At 38.0% G+C, this 21739-nt stretch overlaps 1 protein-coding gene across 2 annotated transcripts in view; it reads right to left on the reverse strand.

Moving 5' to 3' along the window:
* Positions 1–21739, reverse strand: part of Col19a1 (collagen type XIX alpha 1 chain) — a 329256-nt gene that overhangs the window by 253959 nt on the left and 53558 nt on the right. For both annotated transcript variants that reach the window (XM_031367064.1, XM_031367063.1), the window contains exons 7-9: positions 17916–17996; positions 13039–13164; positions 12000–12062 (exon numbers count right to left, since the gene is read on the reverse strand). In XM_031367064.1, the coding sequence (XP_031222924.1) occupies positions 12000–12062; positions 13039–13164; positions 17916–17996 (270 nt within the window). The remainder of the gene's footprint in view (positions 1–11999; positions 12063–13038; positions 13165–17915; positions 17997–21739) is intronic.

A 21739-nucleotide genomic window follows, 5' to 3' on the forward strand; every position in this document is an offset into this window, starting at 1 on the left:
TGTGTGTGTGTGTGTGGTGTGTGTGTGTGTGGTGTGTGTGTGGTGTGTGTGTGTGTGTGTATTTCTGAGTTTCTGCTTCCTGTTTCCTCCAGTCTAGTCCTAAGGAAAGCATAAGATGCTTCTCTTCTATCTTCCAAGAAAGATTTTAGTTCATAAAAAAGTCACAATCAGTAGTTTCAAACAAATCATACTTTTCAAAACTTATTTCTGAGGACAAGCCTTTTAATTCCTGGATCATACATGGCTGGAGGAGAGAACTGACTCCCAAAAGTTGTCCAGTGACCTCCGCATGAGCACTGCTCACACGCTCACTCCCGAAATTAAATAATACAGAAACTATATTTATAGTTTTATATTCACAATTGACACCAAATACTATTATAAACTTCTAATTAATTTTTCTGTTGATTCACATTGTACAACATGAATAAAGTAAGAAACACACATGCATGCTTGCTGAATTAAAGTTTTCTGAACCTAAATTATTTTCCCACTAGTTTTACTTCTTAAAGGAGAAAAAAGAGTTGGGCAGTGGTGGTGCACGCCTTTAATCCCAGCACTTGGGAGGCAGAGGCAGGTGGATTTCTGAGTTTGAGGCCAGCTTGGTCTACAGAGTGAGTTCCAGGACAGCCAGGGCTATACAGAGAAACCCTGTCTCAAAAAACAAAAAAAGTTTTCTGGATCTTAAACATGACATCCACTTGGGTCACTACTAGGCTTCCTTCCATTCACTGAACCATTAGCAAAATTTTGGAGTCTCTAAATACATGATGCTGCTCTGTGGGTATGCCTATCTCTTAAAATGCAGCTTTCAAAACTCAGCATATTATGTCAGAAATGGTCCCAAACAGAGCAAAAGTGGAGCCATAAAACACACACACACACACACACACACACACACACACACACTCCCTGTTGTTTGGGGTGTTAAAGTTGTTTTTCTATGAAGGTAATTTGCTTCTTAAAAATGTGTAACCATATATACTGAGTGTGTAACCAAGTATAGGCACTACTAAGATTTTCTTTCAAAAAAAAAATCAAGTTCCAACCCTTCTCCAAATTAGACAAATGATAGTTATATTAAGCTTTGAAAAAATAAACAATTTAGGAATTATTTAGAGGGGAGGTGAACATTTTCTTGAATACCTAGTGAAGTTTGGGGGACTTAGCCATTTTTGTAGGCTCTAATAAAATTCTGGGATCCTGTGAAACTGCTATGATCTTCTGAAAGTAGGTCTGTCAGGAAGAAAGGTTTGAGCTATTGTCAGAGTAGGTTAAAGACAGTCTAAATAATTTTGAAACTACCAAACCATGGTAGGGAAATCGAGACATTTACTATGAATCACCTGTTGAGGGATCCGATGCCTGTAGTTCCTGACACCCGCAGCAAGCCCTCCACCAAGTGAAAGATGATTTAAGATATAGAACACAGTGCCATCAGTCAGCTCCTAATTGAGGACAGTAAGATACCAGTCGCCACAAACCACTTCCTGTCCAGAGTATTCCTCGTGATGAGTAATTGATAGCATGACTCCGTATCAGTTACCTCTACTGGAGCCTTGCTGGGCTAAAGCCATCAGTTAACTTAACTTCAGCCTTGCAGTAGGGCTTGCTTAACAGAGCAGGGAGAGCAGGTGATGGGGAAATGGGGAGCAAGTACTGGAGCTGTACACACTGCCCCTATTGCATTTCATCCTAGGAAGCCTCTCTTGGAAGCTTCGCTAGGTAGAGATTCTCCTTGCCACTACTTCCTTGAAGTCCGCTTTGTATAAAACCTTGGGAGCTCTTACTTACTAACATATCTTTCTCACTCTTTCCTCAACATAGATGTCTAACAGTTCTCTTTTACTTCCCTTCTGTACTTTGGAGCTGTTTCCTTTGGTTCTGTGCAGTTCAGCTTGAATTTATGAAGACTCTCTCCACCTGGGTATCCCCTGTTGGTCCAAGCACAGGCATCACAGAGATATGAGAGCCAAAGATTCTATCTATTCCGGGTGCTCCCAAGCATATAGACACACAAAATTGGTGATGTAAATAAAATACTAAGTTAGGAGAATGAAAGTGCTTCCGGTTTTGCTTGGTAGACCAGAAGGCTTCATAAAAACATGCCTGAGCTTTGAAGGTGGTAATCTGTGATGATGCTGGCAAGGGGTCAAGATATCAATGATCCGAACTCATCTTCAGTCTCTCACTTTTACATGGTAGCTGTACCTATTACCATGGTCTGGTACAATTGACCCAGGCCTGACTGGCTGAAAGATGCTTCTGATGGAGCCACTTCAAGGAGACTACTCTCTACAGTCACAGATGTCTCAAAAGATAGCAGTCATGTTTTTAAATCCACTGTTCACTATGTTAGTAATCTACACCAAGAATAAGATAATTTGCCACTGAGCTACGTAAAGAATCAGTGAGGGATCTTTTTCCAGGTAATATTTTAATATTTATGTGCTAGATACTGAATGCACATTAAACCAAATAGGGGTGTTAGCAGAATGGGTTCCCGAGATCTGCCTAACTATTTGGTAAATAAAAGTCAAGTGCCTGGTGCCAGAATCTCTGCATGTGCTGGGCTTGTCATCCATCTGTTGTGCTCCCTGCCAACTGCTCTACTTGGGATGTGAGTGGAAGGCATTAGGAGGGAATAAAAAACCATTGAGAAATAAAGTCAGCTGCAGAGTGGCCAGGTTTCTTTTTCCTGTCCCTCTATTACCTCTGTGCTTCTTACATTTCTGCCTATTTGGAGACTGTATCAGTAGACACTGACTGATAAGGCATTGCCAACACACTCCACACCAAGCCAGAGTTTTCCACTAATAATTCATGTTAGCCTGGGGATGTTAGTCAGTGATAGAAGGTAGAGTAATGAAACTATAATTTTGTGATTATTTTTCTATGAATATTGCTTATTATAGGATTTCATGAGACCCTTGTTATTAATTTTTTTTTTAAAAAACACACAGGCATTCAGATGATTCCTTTTTTGTAAAATACAAGTTGATTACATAACTAATTGATAACCCTATAAACTGCTATTAGTTTAGTGGAACTGTAAAATAAGACATTGAGGTTTCACTGCCTCGGTCTTATAGAAAGCACATTTATAACTAACTGGCGGCATTGAAACAAATGCAAACAATGATTTTTTTGTTAACATAAATTACACATATATTTTGTCAGCCTTGACAAATGCTGTATCCTTCAACAGGAGCTGAACAAGGATGATAACAACCAACATGCCAAAGTGGACAGGGGAAAAGAAAGCACATGAGCTCTCAACCCTACAGAAAGAACTGCAAGCAACTGGGGATGTTGAGAGCAGGAGAAACAGCCTTCCCTGAGGAGAGACACAAATTGGTTATCTGATAATACCAACTGCTGATCCCTGAAAACATGAGTACAAATCACATTACAAAGATTGAGCCGGTTGTACTTATGAATATATCAGTATATGAATATACATATATATATACAGGCAATAGCAATAAAAAAGAGACCAAGAATTTAAAGAGACCAAGAAGGGGCATAGGAGAGGGCTTGGAGGGAGGAAAGGAAGGAAGAAATGTAATTAAATCTAAACAAAATTCTACTGTTGGATGAAGTTATATGTTCTTATTTAGTGGTTTCAGTTTCAATAATAAATTGTTATGTGCAAATACATATTAATTTTTTCTGAACTTAGGGAGAAACAGTAGAAATGAGCTTAATTCTGATTGTCCATGGAAAAATTAGGTGAAACTAGAAATGCACAGAGGAAGCCAAGGGACTTAAACAAAAATTATTTTCGCTAAACGCCTATAAGTTTCTTAGTCTCTGAGGCATTAACGCCACATCTGGACCAGGCTGGAACAGAAGTCATTAGGATTCATGAGAGCTACAGGACTCGGCTGCACGTATGTGCACTGAAACAACATCTGCCTTTATTTCCTGGAGCTGAAGCATTCTCACAAATGCCTTTTTAGGGAAAAAAAATCAAGATTCAAACACTATCATTTCACTCCCCAGAAGAGAAGAAATACAAAGACAATGAGGAGTGAATAAGTCTTGTTTCTGGGCATCTAGTGCAGTACTCAGAGTTTATGAAGACAAGGCCGGCTATCTTCAAGGCTCCTTAGACTGACAGCAGTCTGGCATTTTCTTTCAACAGGCAAATTAGCAACTGGCTCATTGTGTTATTACCATTACAGGTTATTTTAATAATGTCACTATGTTTAATGCTGTTGTCTTTGTTAGTACTCTATATGTATAGAAAGTGCGTACACATGCATCAAAAGCATGTTTGGTAGAGGGTGTAAAGGTAGAATGTCCTGTGTTGGGTGTTCAAATCAATTCAGAGAGCAGCCATGAGTGGGCTATGGCCCATGGAGGGCAGATTCAGGCCTCTAGAGTAACCTCTACACACTCTGAGAATATTTCAAATCTAATTTTGAGTCTGAAAAATGAACAACATTAAACCATCATATTTTCATTCTGTTTATTTCTGGAGGTAAAACTATAAAACCCTCTTATCTGGTGAATGAACTAGTTTGCAGTAACTCGTCAGAGATGTATATAGTCTTCTGCCTGTCTTTGGGTTAGTAGATCAGACTTAAAGGGGTTCATAGACTTAAGGATGAGAGACACAGCAGAATCTAGAGAGCAAACTTCACAATCCGTTCCCTGAGCTGCAAGGAAAATGGATTTGCGATTTAATTCTAACTGAGTGTGAAAGGGAAACAGAGTATTTGGCAACATCCCTGTGATGAAACTGCAGGAAGGCGCATGAACAATGAGTTCATGTGGGCAGAGGCTCACTCCTAACTCCACTGCTTGCTAGCTATGAAATTTAGGGCCATTTTAATTGTCAATTTATATGTTGATTCCTAACCCAAAAGTAATACAAACAAATCTGAGCTAAAAATGCCTGTAAGTATTGAATTAGGTTAATGTGAAGGAAGAGGGTCTTGGCAGTGCTGAGCACATAATACTAATTGCTTAAGTGGCTTTTTTTATCAACATGATTCAAGTTTGTGACACTATGTGTAATTCTTTTGAATGAGTCCGTTGGTCTAGGAATATTAATTTTGTTGTCATTAAAGCGGCCAAAGACTCAGAAGATATTTGAGTTTTATTTTAACATTTCCTGCTAAATAAGTTTTGAGTAAAATAAATTCCCTTCAGTGAGTTTTGATTTAGTCTCACAGTAAGCCAGAGCTTGGAGCAAGAACATCATCCAGCTGTGTGTTTCAGATGTATCTTCTAGCTATTAAACATTTCTGCCAGTCATTAAGCTGGCTCTTTCAGGAACCTCTCATTCTGTCCTTAAGATCAAGCTAACATGGGTCCACTATAATTCCCATTTGATAAAGGAGAAGGATTTTTGTCCTAGAACCCTGATCCTGGTGGTGTAACTCTGTTTGTTTATTGTCAGGCACATTTCTGAGGACTACTTTCTACCTACTCCATAAGGAACAAAAGTAGTTTAATAACTGCTTCCTCCTGGCTGTGTGGTGGTGCATACCTTTAACACCAGCACTCAACTGATATAGATAAGAGGATCCCTGAGTTTGAGGCCAGTCTGGTCTACTTAGTTAGTTCCAAGACAGTCAGGGTTACAAGGTGAGACCCTGTCTCATAAAACGGGAAATTCTCCTTAGGAAATAAACAAGTCAGTCAGCAAGTAAATATTACTTTAGCATGATTTAGGCTCTATTTTGATTATATTTTTATGATCCCATAATTAAAATAGACATTATTGGAAAATAATTGTATTTCTAAAAAGTATCCATGTCTCTCCCAGACAATGCCCATTGCACAGGCACATCAGTGAAGTGGGGAATGAGACAAATTTTTGAATGAAACATGCATCAGTTAGAGCAAGTGTGGCTCGAGAGCTGAGCTTGCAGGACATTCATCCACTGTTCAGATCCTCAGTCTACCTTCCCAGTTCAGACCAGAAGGACACAGTGCCTATGTGTATATGGTGTGTGTGTGTGTGTGCGCGCATGTTGGCAGGGTTATGTGCAAGTGTATGTGGGAATGTGCATGTATGTGTTAGTATGTGTGTGATTCTATGCTTTAAAGCATTTATTTCTCCTGGAAATGAATCCATTCCACTTATTAATTATTTTGGCAGCAGCTCTTCACTACTGTCTAATCTTACCAGAAGTAATCAGGTATTTCCTTATAGAATGGAACCTTCCCCTATGTACAGCAGCTGATTTATCAAACTTAGGCAAATTGGTAGGTGTGCTGGATCAGTGTAACACATATAGTGACTGTCTTGTGATGTGTAACAGAAAAGCCGTGTGCATACAGTGATGAATGCCTACTTTAAGTGTGCACTGGCTGATAGGGTAATTTGTAAGAGAATATATTGCTATAATTCCTCATGTTTAAAGTCCAAATGACTCCATTCTCCAAAAGTACATGTCATAAAACAGTGCTACATGGTATTTTATTTTGCTTCTGTCGCCAAAGAAAAGGCAACTGTGGAGAATCTTCACTTAAAAATAATTACTGCTATCATTTCACCCAACTTCAAAGTGCAAGTCTATTTTAGAATAATAAAATTTGCATGCATATAATTTAATTTATTACAGTATCATATTGTATGGAAATATAAATTGAAACCAGCATGCAAATCTTACTTAATACTGCTCAGAATATGCCTCATTGCAAGATCATAAATCAGCTTCTGGCTTAAATATAAAAACACTCTACTTGAGAATAATGTGCTAGAGGTGTATGTTTTTGCACATACACCTCTATGGGCAAGGTTGCCTGTGTACTCTCTCCAAGATGTTTCAACAAGTTATACACTCACACACACACACACACACACACACACACATACACACACACACACATGTATATATTAGGTGACATTGAAGGCATCCATATGTTCATAAAGTATGATACCCATACACATTTTTAGCAAATGTGCAGCTTGGTCTTCATGTGGGATCCCATAACAAGCAGAATGGGACATTTCCGTTTCCTGCCATTCAATCTGCTTCCCCTACCTGAACTGCATGGTTGGGCCTCAGTGGCAGAGGCTGTGCCTAGTCCTGCTGGGACTAGATGCCCCATGGTGGGATGGTACCCCAGAAGGGTTTCCCCTTCTCTGAGGAGAATGGGACGGGAAGGGGGTGTCAGTGTGGAGAAGGATTTGTAAGGGTGGGGCTTGGAAGAGAGGAGGGAAGAGGATTGTGATTGGGATGTAAACTGAATAAGAAATATAAATTATTAGAATAAAAAAAGATACTGAATGGAAATTTAGGAAATTGAGCTGTGAAGATATATGACTCTAATCATTTAATCACATAAGACATATGAATTAATAATTTTCTTTAGAGGGACTGGTGAGTTGGCTCAGCAGGTAAGAGCACTGACTGCTCTTCCGAAGGTCCTGAGTTCGCATGCCAGCAACCACATGGTGGCTCACAACCACCAGTAATGAGATCTGACGCCCTCTTCGGGTGCATCTGAAGACAGCTTCAGTGAATTATGCTGGAACGAGCAGGACCAGAGCAAGCGGGGCCGGCAGAGGTCCTGAGTTCAATTCCCAGCAGCCACACACGTGATAGCTCACAGCCATCTGTACAGCTACAGTGTACGCATACACAAATATAAATATAAAATAAATATTAAAAAATAATAATTTTCTTTAGAAATGTATTTATAAAACTCAGGGCTGGAGAGATGACTCAGCCATTAAGGAAAGGTTAACCTCACAACCAAAATGCCAAAAAACTAAATAAGGTATTTTTATTACAAGGCAAGAAAAGTATTCTACCTGAAATACTAATTACAATGTGATTTAAAATTTTTGAAGTTTAAAATATTAACATTTCTTCCTTAGAATGAAATACTTTATAATATATATCAACTATACCACCAAATAACCTAACAGTGACTTTCTTGATGATTTTACTTTGCCTATGCTCATTAGCATGATTTTAAATAAATGATAAACCGTGAATTATAAAAGTGAGAACCACATCCTGGGAGTGGTAGTTCTTTTCCACATGTGAGCGTTAAATCCTTTCCACAGCTAAACACTTTGGTTAGGAGTAGAGCTGGCTCTGCTTGGGAAGAGGATGTCGTCAAAGACGAGTGATTCTTTAAGTACTAGGGTGTTACTAGCCAGGAAGTGGAATCTCTGCGGCTCTATGAACCTGGCTACAGAGAAATCAGTGTAAGCTGATACCTTATTTTTAGGAGCAACTAAAGTAACCTGGATGTGGAATTAGAGTGCTTGAGGTATCTAGGAGAGTATTTGATGGACAGTTTTGCCAAGGTTTTGAACACATTTATTACATTAACTTTTCAAATTCTCAGAACACTTGCCAACCACTGTTTTGGCCAAATGGGTCCCAAGTTTTCAGACTCCCAATTCTAAGAAAGACTTGGTTCAACTAGGTTATAAGCAGCTGCCATACCCCTCCACCCTTTATTGAAGTTGCACTTTAAGTGGAGTATAAGATGAATTAGCATCCTGCCTCCAAGAGCATTCTCCAGGGAGAGAAACAAGACCTGAAACACAGAGACTCAGTAATTGATATTGGTCTATGTGCTGTGGTGACTTGCTCTAATCCATCATCCACTTGCCCCAAATGTTCCTTCCTTTCTAAGTATCTGACTTTTTTTCTTGTTATACAACCAACCAACCAAAGAGCATACGTGAGCCACCACCACCCCCATACACTGCACATATGTAATAGAGGTGCAGCTTGGTCTTTATGTGGGTCCCCCAACAACTGGAGCAGGGGCTGTCCCTGAATCTGTTGCCTGCCTGTGGATCCCATTTCCCTAGCTGGGCTGTCTTGTCTTGCCTCAGTGAGAGAGGATGTGCCTAGTTCTGCAGTGACTTGATGTACCAGGGTGGGTTGGTACCCAAGGGGTTCCTCCCCCTTTTCAGAGGAGAAGGGTATGAGAGATAGGAGAAGGGGCTACATGAAGGGGAGACTGGGAGAAGAGGTGGGGGTTGTGATCAGGATGTAAAGTGAATAAATAAATTAATGGGAAGAAAAAAAGAAGTACTGGTCTCAAGTGCTGCGAATAGAGCTCGGTGGTCGAGCATTGTCTAGCAAGCACAAGACCTGGTGTGTGATTGCCAGTATCACCAAAATAATAAGACAGCAATGACAATGATGACAAAACACATTAACATTAACAAAGAATTCTGCCCAGCACTGGAACTACTGATGCAGCCTCAGTTAAGCCTGTGGCAGCATCATATGAGTAATACCACAGGGTTGTGGTCTTAAAGATAACAAGGTGGGTCAGACTCACCTGCTCACCAAAAAGTCTTTCTTTAGCATCAACATGTGACAACTAACTAGTTTTGGCCTAATATACATAGTGAAAATAAGCTAATTATTTTAACATGCAAATGTGAAATTTTATAAAGATTCCATGAAAAAAAAATGAGTGTTTTTCTTTGTGTTTGGAGACAGGGCCTTGTAGCATAACCCAGGCTGGCTTAGAATTTCATGTTTCTCTTCCTTCAGTGCTGGTATTCCTGGTGAGCATTACCATGCTAACTCCATGTAATACAGGGAATTTCAGAGTTCAACTCCTGAGAGTGAAGTAACTATTTACAAAAACCCTTTCAACATTAGAGGAGAAATCTGAAAATCAGCCATTTTATTATCTAGATGCTAAGTCATATCCTCTTATTGATAGACCTAAACATAGTTCTTGTATTGTAAGTTGTATATCTAACACAGTGCTATAAAATGTAGTCTGAAATAGAAGTATTATAATAAATTGTCTAGTTTATGTAATTTTATATAAATTTATGAAATTCTATATAAATTATATTATTAAATAAAATTAAAATATTAAGATACTGTATCAGCCATCAAACTGATAATGTAAGAAGTCCAGTTGTTAACAGACTATTTTTTCACGTTCCTGAGGAAAACATTCTTTCTCAGGAGCCGTGCAGTTTATATTTGGACATTGTTAGCCCTGTAGCCTCTGCCATAGTTCCTTAGCCTGTTTGTGTAGCTCAAAGGTAGCCTTGAACAACAAAAAAGCAAGTGAGTTTGTATTTCTCTGGAAGTTCATTGGCAGCCCACAGTCCACTGATCCCAAGAAATAAAAGTTCTGCATTTTTCCCATCCTACATGACTCAGCTTTATAAAAAATAGGCACTAAGGTTAATCAAATAGCCAGTCAGCATATCTTTTCTCCAGGAATGCCTGTGGTGCCAAATTCGACTTTACCACCAGCTATACACTAAAATACCTTAATTATTCATTAGACATTCATAAAAGGTACATTAATTGTTAACATCAAAGGGAGTTAGCATTTCCCAAGTGAGTTGATAAGTGAGCACCAAAGAATATACTTCATATTCTTCTTCATACTGCCCACATCATTAAATATATAGTCCAACAAATTTGTCCTTGAAAGGGTGTAATGTAATATTACTTTAAAATGAGTGGCTCTATCACTTGAGATTTTATTAATATACAATACCATTTTATGCTAGCATCATTTGCTAAACAATTTTTTCATAGACAGCAAATTTGGAGAATGATACGAAAGCAAACTGGAAAACTGATTCCCAAATTGCTCAGATCACATGTAGGTTCAAGAAACATTAAAGTTTAGGAGCTTTGTAAATGGGGCTCTTTAGGAAAGGAGAGAAGCAGTGGGAGGGGACAAGGATTTTAAGCTCTACTAAAACCAAAACAAAGAAACAAAAAGACTTTATCTATTTATGTTCATTCATAAGAATGCTAGTAGTGATGTATTATTTTAAAATATACAGTTAATATGTTTGGAGTTATTTCAAATTTATATTGAGTCAAATATATGTATTTTCAGTATTGCTGCAGACGAGCATCTACATAAGACTGATCAATTGATTGTTGTTTTATAGCAAACAATTTTTATAATACTCATTTTTACTGTTACAATATTTTATAAATTTTAAAGAATATGACAAAATTAAAAAAACAAAAGGTAAAAAAACATTCATAAGTCATTGTTTTAATAGCTGAGTAGTACTCAATGTGTAAATGTACCACATTTTCTGTATCCATTTCTCTATTGAAGGACATCTGGACTCTTTCCAACTCTGGCTATTATAAATAAGGCTGCTATGAACATAGTAGAGCATGTGTCCTTGTTATATGTTGGAGCATCTATGGGGTATATGCCCAGGAGTGGTATAGCTGGGTCCTCAGGTAGTACTATGTCCAATTTTCTGAGGAACCGCCAAACTGATTTTCAGAGTGATTGTACCAGCTTGCAATCCCATCAGCAATGGAGGAGTGTTATTCTTTCTCCACATACTCACCAGCATCTGCTGTCACATGAGTTTTGATCTTAGCCATTCTGACTGGTATAAAGTGAAATCTCAGGGTTGTTTTGATTTGCGTTTCCATGATAACTAAGGATGTTGAACATTTCTTTAGGTGCTTCTCAACCATTCAGTATTCTTCAGTTGAGAATTCTTTTGTTAACTCTGTACCCCATTTTAATAGGGTTATTTGGTTCTCTGTAGTCTTAACTTGCAAACTCTTACATAGGATCTATATCTCTTTAGGACTGATATCTCAGAAAACAAACAATTTATCCTATTCTTTATTCTTCTTCAAACGTGCAGCAACATGCCTCTCACAACTTAGAGAGGTTGGGCTTAATCCTTCTCAGTGGAGACAGGTCAGCAGACAAGGAAAATATGTTTTTCAGTTATCTAGAAAAGCAGGTGATGAGGAAAGCTAGGGAGCCGCTTGGACATATGCCTGCTTCATAGTGTTGTTTAGAACTTACAGGGACAAAGACCGGCTGTTCGAGATTTCTCAGAATTTCTTAACACCATGGCCTCAGTAAGAGACTCACCTGCTGGTATGACACTAGTTTACAGAGCTCTTCATCTCAACATAGTTCTTGAGAGCCTTTATGAAATGCATTAACATAAACAGGAGGCAGACAAATCTTTTTAAGCCACTTTTGAACAAACACTTTCATCCCAACAGTACTAGTTGTGTGCACATTACCTGCTCTCCTTTGTCGCCCTTATGTCCAAAGGATCCCAGAGTTCCTGGTAGTCCTGCTTCCTCCTGAGGGGAAAAAATGAATGCTGTGTCAAAATCACTCTGTTTTATTGATACAAAGCTATCTATCTATCTATCTATCTATCTATCTATCTATCTATCTATCTACTATCTGTCTATCTAGCTATCTAGCCAACTATTTTTCTGTCTTCTATCATTTATCATTTATCTACCATGTATCTATCATCTATCCTTTCCTTGTTATCTATCATCTATTATCTATATACCATCTATCTGTTCATCTGTCATCCATCTATCTATCTATCATCTATCTATCTATCATCTGTCTATCACTCATCTATAATCTACTTGTGTACCTACATGTCCCCTATCTTATTTGCCTGCCATCATTTACCTCCCTAACTGCCTGTTTTTAGAACAGACTTCATGACTGCTATGAGCATAAAAAAATACATTCCTAGAGGTCCATGGGCCCAGCATCACTGATCAAAGGACCATATAAGTTCAAATGAAGCTCATTAGTTGAATACGCCACACAGAGATAATAAATTAATAGGAAAGAGGCAACTGGATGGAAATTTGCAGACACTGTGAATATTGAGTCTTCAGGCAGCAAAGGAGAAATACTTGCACTGTTTTTTGAGTGTTTATGTTGAAGATCAGGCACTTTTCACCTAGCACTGAATTCCCAAACTGTAGCCTATTCCTAGCATGTGCTCTGTATTCAGTGCTTCCTGAACTGCTGCCCATTCCCAATGTGTTATGTATGCGGTACTTCCCTGTTATACAATGGTTCTTCTTCTCAATTTTCTATTAATTTTAACTTCTATACATTGAAATGAAAATAAAAATCCAAAAATGTAATCTTTAATTTCCTTTTTCTGGCCCTTGTCTGTGACTGTATTGTATTTGAGATTTGATTAGGCATGAGGCCCCTTCTGTGTACTACCAGCTACAGCCAAGGAGTCCAGGCCACTGTATGGAGTGACCTTTCAGTGGGCACATATGAAAGCTAACATACCTTGTTTGGAATGCACTGGCATGCATCTTTAAGTTCCTGCTCTCCTGGCAGATATGAATATGTTTTACCAGTGTGAGAGGTCACCCAGGATGAAGTTGTACTTCCAAAGTCGTCTTGCTCTGGACACTAAAATACCCAAAGAGAATTTAGAGAATGATGTCAGTTTTTGCTATTAGCTCCCATCAAGCCGAGATGTCTGGATGCCTGCCATTCTTCCTTCTGAGTAACCAAGGTTGCCATCCATGTATAAAAGTTCACCATATTTTCACTCTATCACTAAACCTCCAGTGTACTTAACCACACTGACAACACACAGAGTATATGAAAACTTATTATTTTATTGAGAAATTTTAAAGCCACATTAGGTGGCCTTATAGAAAGTACAGTAATATTGTATATCAATAATAGTACATTCTTGCAATAAAATACTTCACACAAGCAAAAATGTGAGTAATATGTGGCAAGCAAATATTTAAAAATGTATACATTTCATTGGTCAATTATAGGCATTGCAGCAAGCTGGTGATAAGAATAAGTAAAGCTGGAAATGATTTCATTTTATACTCTAAGATGGTGATTAGTTAATCACAGTATAGTATATTCTAGTCCAGTGTTCTTTAAAGATATAAAAATGGAGGATTCTGAATCTGGTGAGTTTAGAACATGCTGAACATGGTTATAAAGAGGCGGAATTTCCCCCCTCTAATTTCATTCAGGAGGCTGGAGAGATAGCAGTTAAAAGCCGGGGCTAGTTTATGGAAAACAGAAGTTCTGTTCTCAGCTTCTACATCTGCAGACCTACTCCAGCTGTTACTTGTAGGGCAGTGGTCTGTTAAGGCAATACCAGTGACCCAGTGGGCACTGCCTGCAAGGGGGAAGGAGTTAGTCCACACCTCCTGGGACCCTGGCTCCTGTTTCAGTCACAACCTCTCATAGCTGTCCCCACAGGAGATGTGTGTTCTTTCACATAGACAATGCCCCAAGCTCCCAGCATTCTAGCTGAACCCTACCCCCAATCATCTGACCACAGCTAGGCATGCCCCACCACACAGACAGATAGCCCCACCTCAGAATATATGGGGCAGTTTGCTCCCTCCTCTCTTTTGCCCTCTCTTTGTCTCTTGCTTTCTTCCTCTCTTTCTTTCTCTCTCTATCTCTCTCTCTCTCCTTCTCTTCTCCTCTCCTTCCTCTCCTTTCTTTCTCTCCACATGGTCATGGCTGGCTTCTTTTCTCTTTCCTATAATAAAATATCTCACGACTATGCATTGCCTCCTTTTAACTAATGTGTCGTGCAGCTCCATCATCAGAGAGACCTGGGCTATCAGTTACTCTAGCCTTTGATGGTCTCTTCTACACCTGCACTCATGAACACATATCAACACACACACACACACACACACACACACACACACACACTATTTTTAAATATAGAGGAAGTATCGCATTTTGATTCTAAGGAGAATTCCGGTTTATCATCTCTTCTTAACAACTCATACCACACTGTTCCCCACGGCTAACTCTTTATTTGCAGCTTCGGTGAAGATGAAACAACAGATGGAAAAACTCACTGGTTGCAAATGATTCAAGTTATGCAAATAACAATGTCAATGGCTAGCTAATGTGGTGTGAGCCCATGGTAGATATTATTTTCATCTTCCTATCTGATGTTTATCCCTTTCCTGCATTCTCTAAAATAGAATTAATAAATGACTCTTGAATAATAGGTATCACTCTTATATTTGTAGTAACAAGACCCATAACACACTACACACCCAGACACACTGTGATTTGTATTTAGCACTAGGGATTCCTTGTTCATTGCCTCTAGATTTGATGATCATTGGCTATCTAATAAATTTTCAATGTAAAACAGTAAAAATTATATTCAGATGAAACAAGATTGCTACACAGGCAGTTCATTCCTCCCAGGTGATTTATTATTTCCTACACAATTTTTACTTTACATCCATAGTCATGTGACATTTGATTGCTTCAGAGACTGAAAATCTGACTTATTAAAAGTGGGGCATGTCTATAGATAGTCTTAAATAAACTTCAACATTGAAGCACTCGATAAAATATTAACACAAAAATCATATTTGTGGTTTAATATTTACATATAATGTTTTAAATATACAGATATAATGATGTTTTCTGACTCTAGACATTTATATGTTTATGAATACACTTATTGTGGGTGTCAATATGTGTATGGTTTATGTGTGTACATGTGTGTAGGTGTGTGCACCTGTGTGCTCCCACAGAGGTCAGGAGGGGTCAGCTGTTCTCTGCCATCATGCTCTACCTTATTCTTTGAGGAGAGTCTCTCCCTGAAACATGGAGCTTGCAGTATTAGGAGAGGGTAGCTGCCAGCAAGTCTTGGGGATGTTCTGTTTCTCCACCCACTATAGTACCAGGGCTAAATAAGGGCAAGAACTCAGCTGACCATGGCTGTACAGCAAGCACTCTTAACCACTGAAACACCTCTCCAGCCCCTTCTAAGACGTTTTTCAAAAATAGAAAGCAAAGAAGACAGTTGTTTCCTAACATTCATCAACTGTATTTAATGGCTTTTAGGATTATCTTATTTATGTATCCTGCTTGTAACTGCTGTGTCGGAGTTCTATTTAGTTTAAATTACAGAATGAATGGTGATATCATCCCCACAAATGATCATCAACATGAAAAATACAGCGTTTGGTCATTTTTACATACTTGGAAAATTCCTAACTTATTTTCAACGATAAACCTGACTTCCAAATAATCCTTGTAAACATCAATTTTTTATTAAATTTTAAGGTTAGGACTGTGAACGAAACTGTTAATGTGTGACGCCATGCCAAACTTCAGCTACTTCATCCAATTCTTCATCTATTTTTATTCTAACCCATTTTCATATGAATCTATTCACATAAGGTAATGAATAATGATGCACATAACATTTACAAATATAAAAACATCATCACATTATGTTTAAGTGAAAGAAAATAGGTATTTTAAGAATCCCAATATAACATGATCATAATTATTTACAAAAAACTTTTGGAACAAGAAAACCTTCATGATTATAGATGTAGGTTCAGGAAGCCTTGGTATTTCAAGTCTGTAGACTGGCATTCAAGCTATCTTTTTAGGTATTTATAGAAAAATATTTGGCAGACTTTCACTGTGCTTAGAATGAGATCTGTAAATTGAGTTTGAGATATGCTTCATACAGCCAACTTATGTAAGCAAGGAATAATATTTGAAAGACTTTGAGTTATTTGGCCAGATCTTACTCTATTACGCAAACCGTATGAGAGAAGTTACAAGGTTTTTTGAATTAAAAATAATCACTGATTAAAAATTTTATATAGATTTCCTAGTAAGTGTAGATGTTTGGAGAAATTAAGGTCCAAAGAAACAAAACATTGAATATTGGACGTTTGCTTTTCATAGGTTCTTTTTGGAAGTTATTATTATTTTTTTAATTATTCCCTATTGAAAGCCTTTTGTTTTGTAGTTGAAAAATCAAGAAATGAAGTCCCTCTGCTCTGAGGTGGTTTGAAGGAGAAAAGATCCCCAGGGGCTCAGATATTTCAATTCTTGGCTGCCAGCATGCGGTGCCCTTTGAGAAGGCGCCTTGCTGGATGACTTATGCCACTGGCACTGCTAGGATTTTAAGACTTCTTAGCCTTCTTCTACTTCCTCTTCATTCTCTCTACTTTTTGTTTGAGACAGAAGATGTGATCTCTGAGCTTCCAGCTCCAGCTGCCTGCTGCCAGGCCTCCCCTACCCCACCACTATTATGGACTCTTCCTCTGGAACCATAAGCCAAAAAAAAGAACCGCCCCCCCCCAAAAAAAAAACAGACAAAAAATTAGCTTGAGTCATGGTACTTTATCACAACAATAGAAAGCAAACCAATGCATGTGTTGACAGTCTATTGATAACAAAGTGCTAGATATAAAAGAATTTGAAAGTAAATCCTTCTACCACAGTTTACTTTCTACTTTAATCAATACAAAGCAAATAAACTATATTAATAAATTGGGACACAGCATGGGAGACTATTACAGTGAGACTGAGAGAGCACCAGGTTTTTTTTTTTTCTTGACATGAAATACATGGATGCAGGAGTGCCGGATGTAGAATGGGGTGAGGAATGTTTAATATGGGAGACTAATTCACTGGGTTGATGCTTTGTTTTCAACAAGGAATCACTTAGGACTTTGAGAAAAAGATGGCCAGACTGGGACTCTGTTCATATCTGTCAGGTTTTTCCTTAGTGCAGTGTCTAGTATATCAATGGTTAATAGCAAATATCTTGGCGAAGACAACAAATACATATGTAATTCAGTGATTCAGAGACTCCTTCTGGTGGGATTATCAAGGAAAAGAATTTGTATTAGAAAGGTGGTTGGGGTGATGGGGTGAAAGCTTGGCATAAGGTAAAAATGTACTTGGTAACAGGAAGGCAAAGAAGAAGGGACTGGAATGTGTCACAAAGCACAACTAGACAAGGGCTGACTAATCTTAAGGTGTGGGGCCCATTAGGGGGGAAAGATCTGACAAATGTTGACAGCACCTCCAATCAGCTGGGGCCTCAGATGAGACAAGGCAACAGGTACAGGGGGCAGGGGAAAGGTGTACATTAAGACCACTTATCGCTAGGTTGAGGCCAACATGAGCACAAATCACCATCAAATGTCAGCGTGCAACCCTGTGGTTGAAGTGTGAGCAGGTTCTAAGACAGACTCCATACTGAGAATAAATTAATCACCCAGCTTCAACTGAGATACTTCATAGTGCCTGACACATAGAATCTACAGGTAGCAAATGCCAATTAAAAGTTAATACACTTGTTTGTGTTTCACATAGTAAGAAAACGAGCCTACCTTAGTAGGTGATAAGTTGCAACATGATTCTTCAGCTAGGAAGTTTGTGTTGCAGTAGATTCTAAGTTGGTGAAGTTCAATCTATTAAAAGTAAGAAGTAACACACACCATTGGTTTTGAGAATCAAATTTAGGCCTTTATTAACCACAGCAATTTAAACAGAAATAAAAGGAAAGTTAATATAAATGACTGATACATATTTATAATATTTAATTTTAATTTAGGATTCATTACTTTAAGGACCACTTGAGAAACAGTCAGCTACAGAGGAAGATCATTAGACAGAGGAAATGAGTTAAGGAAAAACAATGGCAAAGCTTGGCTGATTGTTTCAAGCAATAAGAATGAAGTATTGAATTAACAAAAAAAACCCACAAACATTTAATTAGAGATACACTGCTGTGTTCTGTAAAAAATTACATTTAAAAGTCAAACTTTGCAGAGAAATGGTCAGAGGTGTGAGTATGTGAATGAAAAAGCCTTTCTCTTTAGGTCCAAGAGTCCTGTATGAATGTATGTATGAAGTAAAAGTGCCATTCTCAATAAAGAGAAAAGAAGATAATTAGGTTTTGCCTATGTTTCATGAAGTCTGCAAAAAGCCGATGGACTTTATATTAGTATGATCCTGAGCAAGACTCAAAAGCTGAACCCAGTAGCACCTGCCTGCAGTCCGGGCTTTGGTAACTTTGACAGAAGAGGAGTGTAAACTTGACTATCTTGGGTTATATGTGGTGTTCCAGACCAGTCTGGACTTCCCAGAGCCATCCTGTCTCAATAACACAAAAACCAAAGGATTTGCATTTTTTTTTTTTTTTTTTACAAAAGTCTCTTTTATTTGCAGAAAATTCTCCTTTTTGGCACTTAGGCAAGAGATGAGTAGTATGTCATAGAAAAGATAACCAAAATTTTATGGAAAGATCAGAACAGTTGTCTAGGAAATGGTGAACAGTGCTTATTACTGATAAAATATCAAAGTGTTTGTATCATCTTCTTCAATTCCTAGACTACTGAAATGTGAAAGAATACTGTATAACAGCAAGCCTTGACTGGAGCCTTGAACTTAGCCTACTGTTGTGAATTCAGGGTTGTGACTAACAAAGACGTATATATTAGAATTTGTGTACAGCGTGACTAAATTTATCCCTCTTCCCACTTCCCTCCCTCCTTTCTCCTGACCCTTCCTCTATGGTTCTTTATTGACAGTTTAACAGATTTTGGTTATGCATTACTTTGGTGTTAATAGATACATATTTTATATTTTAAAAAAAGCAAATTATGGGGTTGTAAGAGTTCATCTGTGATTATAGAAAACAGACATCTGGCTAGTTGTAAATCTCTAACTTGACCTCACCCTACACACACCACAAAATCCAGGAGGTATTCTCTAATGAGCACTATACTGAGATCAACAAAGTAAATTTGGCTCATCAGACATTTCAATAAACTTGTTGACTTTTTAGCAACCTTATGTCTATGGGTAACACAAGATTCAGTAATATATGTTTATAGGAAATTTACAAGGTAATTGAGATGAATTTTCATTTGAAGAGCTTAAGTACAATTCTTAGTCTAATGAAATATTGGAGAGAGGATACAAATGGTGGAATATAAAGAATGAAGATTATAATTAACTAATGCCACTTATAAACTAATGAAGTTTATTCTAATCATTGTTATCAAAATAATGGATAAGTGGAGGCTGGCAAGATTGCTCAGTGGCAAGAAGATTTGCTCTGCAATTGTGACCTTCTGAGTTTGAATTCCCAGCTCCTGTGTCAAAAATTTGCCATGGCTGTGTGTCTTTGTATAACCCAACTGTTGGAGGTTGAGACAAGTGGTCCTGAGTGCTCACTGGCAAGCAAGCCTATCTGAAAAACTGGGTTTCTGGCTCACCAAGTGATCTAGTTTCAAAAGCAGGAAAGGATACAGAAGGAATTCCAGACACTCAATATCCTGCTCTGTCCTCACTTGTACCTGCACAGTATAACTGTCTGTACTCTCACATGCATATAGCACATATGAATGCACCACACACAAACACATTACACTTACATACCAGGTATTGGAAGCCCATTTTGTGTCACAAAATGCTCAGCACTGTCTAGGAGTTATTTTACTTAACTAAAAGTAGATTATCAATGTTTAAGGGTTTCAATTTAATACTACTTAGTTATATTTGTATTCATGATGAGTGCAGTTCTCAACCTTCATCAAAAAGGATACTTTCACAGTGGCTAAGGGTTCACAAGAGAATAATGTCAGGACAAAATACAGAAAACAAGCAACCATGGCCTATGATTAATGATACATCAGTAGTAACACCCACCACTTATTGACAGATTTTAGTCCTGCTGCTGGCTGGAAGGTTTTGAAAGCAAAGAACAATAGGGTTTTTTTGTTGTTGTTCTTCTTCTTCTTCTTCTCTTTGTTTCCCCATGTTCTAACTCATAGAGAACAGATTATGAATGAAGAACCACAGTTCCAACCCTATACTATTACAACAAAAAACTGCACTGAATCTATTTTGTAACTGAAGATACTAACAAATTAACAGATCCAAGCTGGGATTCTGACTCAAGCCAGTAATCTCTCCTTGTGGCCCTCCTGGACTCCGAGGACAGGCTGCTCGGCTCTGCCTTTATGCCTGGTCCCATGACCCCAAATCCAGACAGTCTTCTGATCTGCTCATACAATGTCTCTTAGAGAAAAATGCTTTATAATCCTGTTTCCTTGAAGATGTATCTGTATCTATACATCTTTTTCTTCCACACAATCTTTAGGAAGGGCAATCCCTCCAAAAGCATATTTGCACAAGACTTTATTTCTGAGATGTAGTTTCATTGCCTGCATTTCTTGTTTACAGCTATGGCATTTATTATTGGTAATCTCCTCACGGATATTTAGAGACTTTCTTATCATTTAACCCATAAGAAAACATTTTGCTATTAAATTGAACTAGATCTCACTCTTAAAAGATTACTGGTCTTATTTTTGCAAGAAAACCAACAGTAAATTTATATCATTTAGCTTCAAAACATAGTTTTTAAAGGACATTTCATCTGAAAGAGTTTTTCTGGCCATGTCTTCTCATCCAAATGATCCACTGGTAGAATTAATGAATTTATTTCTGTCAAAAGAACTCTAAAAAGACATTATAAGTTGTGGGAAATGCAGTTGAATTGCTATAGGGAGCTTGAATGAATTGGCTATTGTTCTTGAATGAAACCATCAGATAGTCTGGAACCATTTAAAGTTCATCTTTTTTTTTTTCTAGTCCTTTTATTCAAAATATAAAGGCTTGGCCAAGCTTATACTTTCTTTGTGTCATATTTTCAATTTCTCACTAAAAGTTACTCTAATAATCTTAGTTTTTAAAGGCACAATCCAGTTATTTTAAATTGGCTGACTGGAAAATGTGGGTGAAAACAGAATATAGTTATATGTGAACCATACAGTCAAAAATAAATATTCTTCATACACAACAATATAAAATTTGATGAGAGAGGGGTCTTTTGTGTGTGTAATCATTAAAGGAAGAAATGGCTTCCCTCTGTCCCCTCCCTCCCTCCCTCTCTCTCTCTCTCTCTCTCTCTCTCTCTGTCTCTGTCTCTCTGTCTCTGTCTCTCTCTCTCTGTCCTTCCCTTCCTCCCTCCCTCTCTCCTTTCTTTGGCCCTCCCATCTCTCTCTCCCCTCCCTTTCCCTCCTTTTCCCCTCTCTTTCTCTCTATCTCTCCTCATCCTTCTTCCCCTTCTTCTTCCTCTCTGTCTGTCTCTGTCTGTCTGTCTCTGTCTGTCTCTTTCTCTGTCTCTGTCTCTTTCGGTTTC

This window comes from Mastomys coucha, unplaced genomic scaffold, assembly GCF_008632895.1.
Source record: "Mastomys coucha isolate ucsf_1 unplaced genomic scaffold, UCSF_Mcou_1 pScaffold14, whole genome shotgun sequence".
Taxonomy (NCBI): domain Eukaryota; kingdom Metazoa; phylum Chordata; class Mammalia; order Rodentia; family Muridae; genus Mastomys; species Mastomys coucha.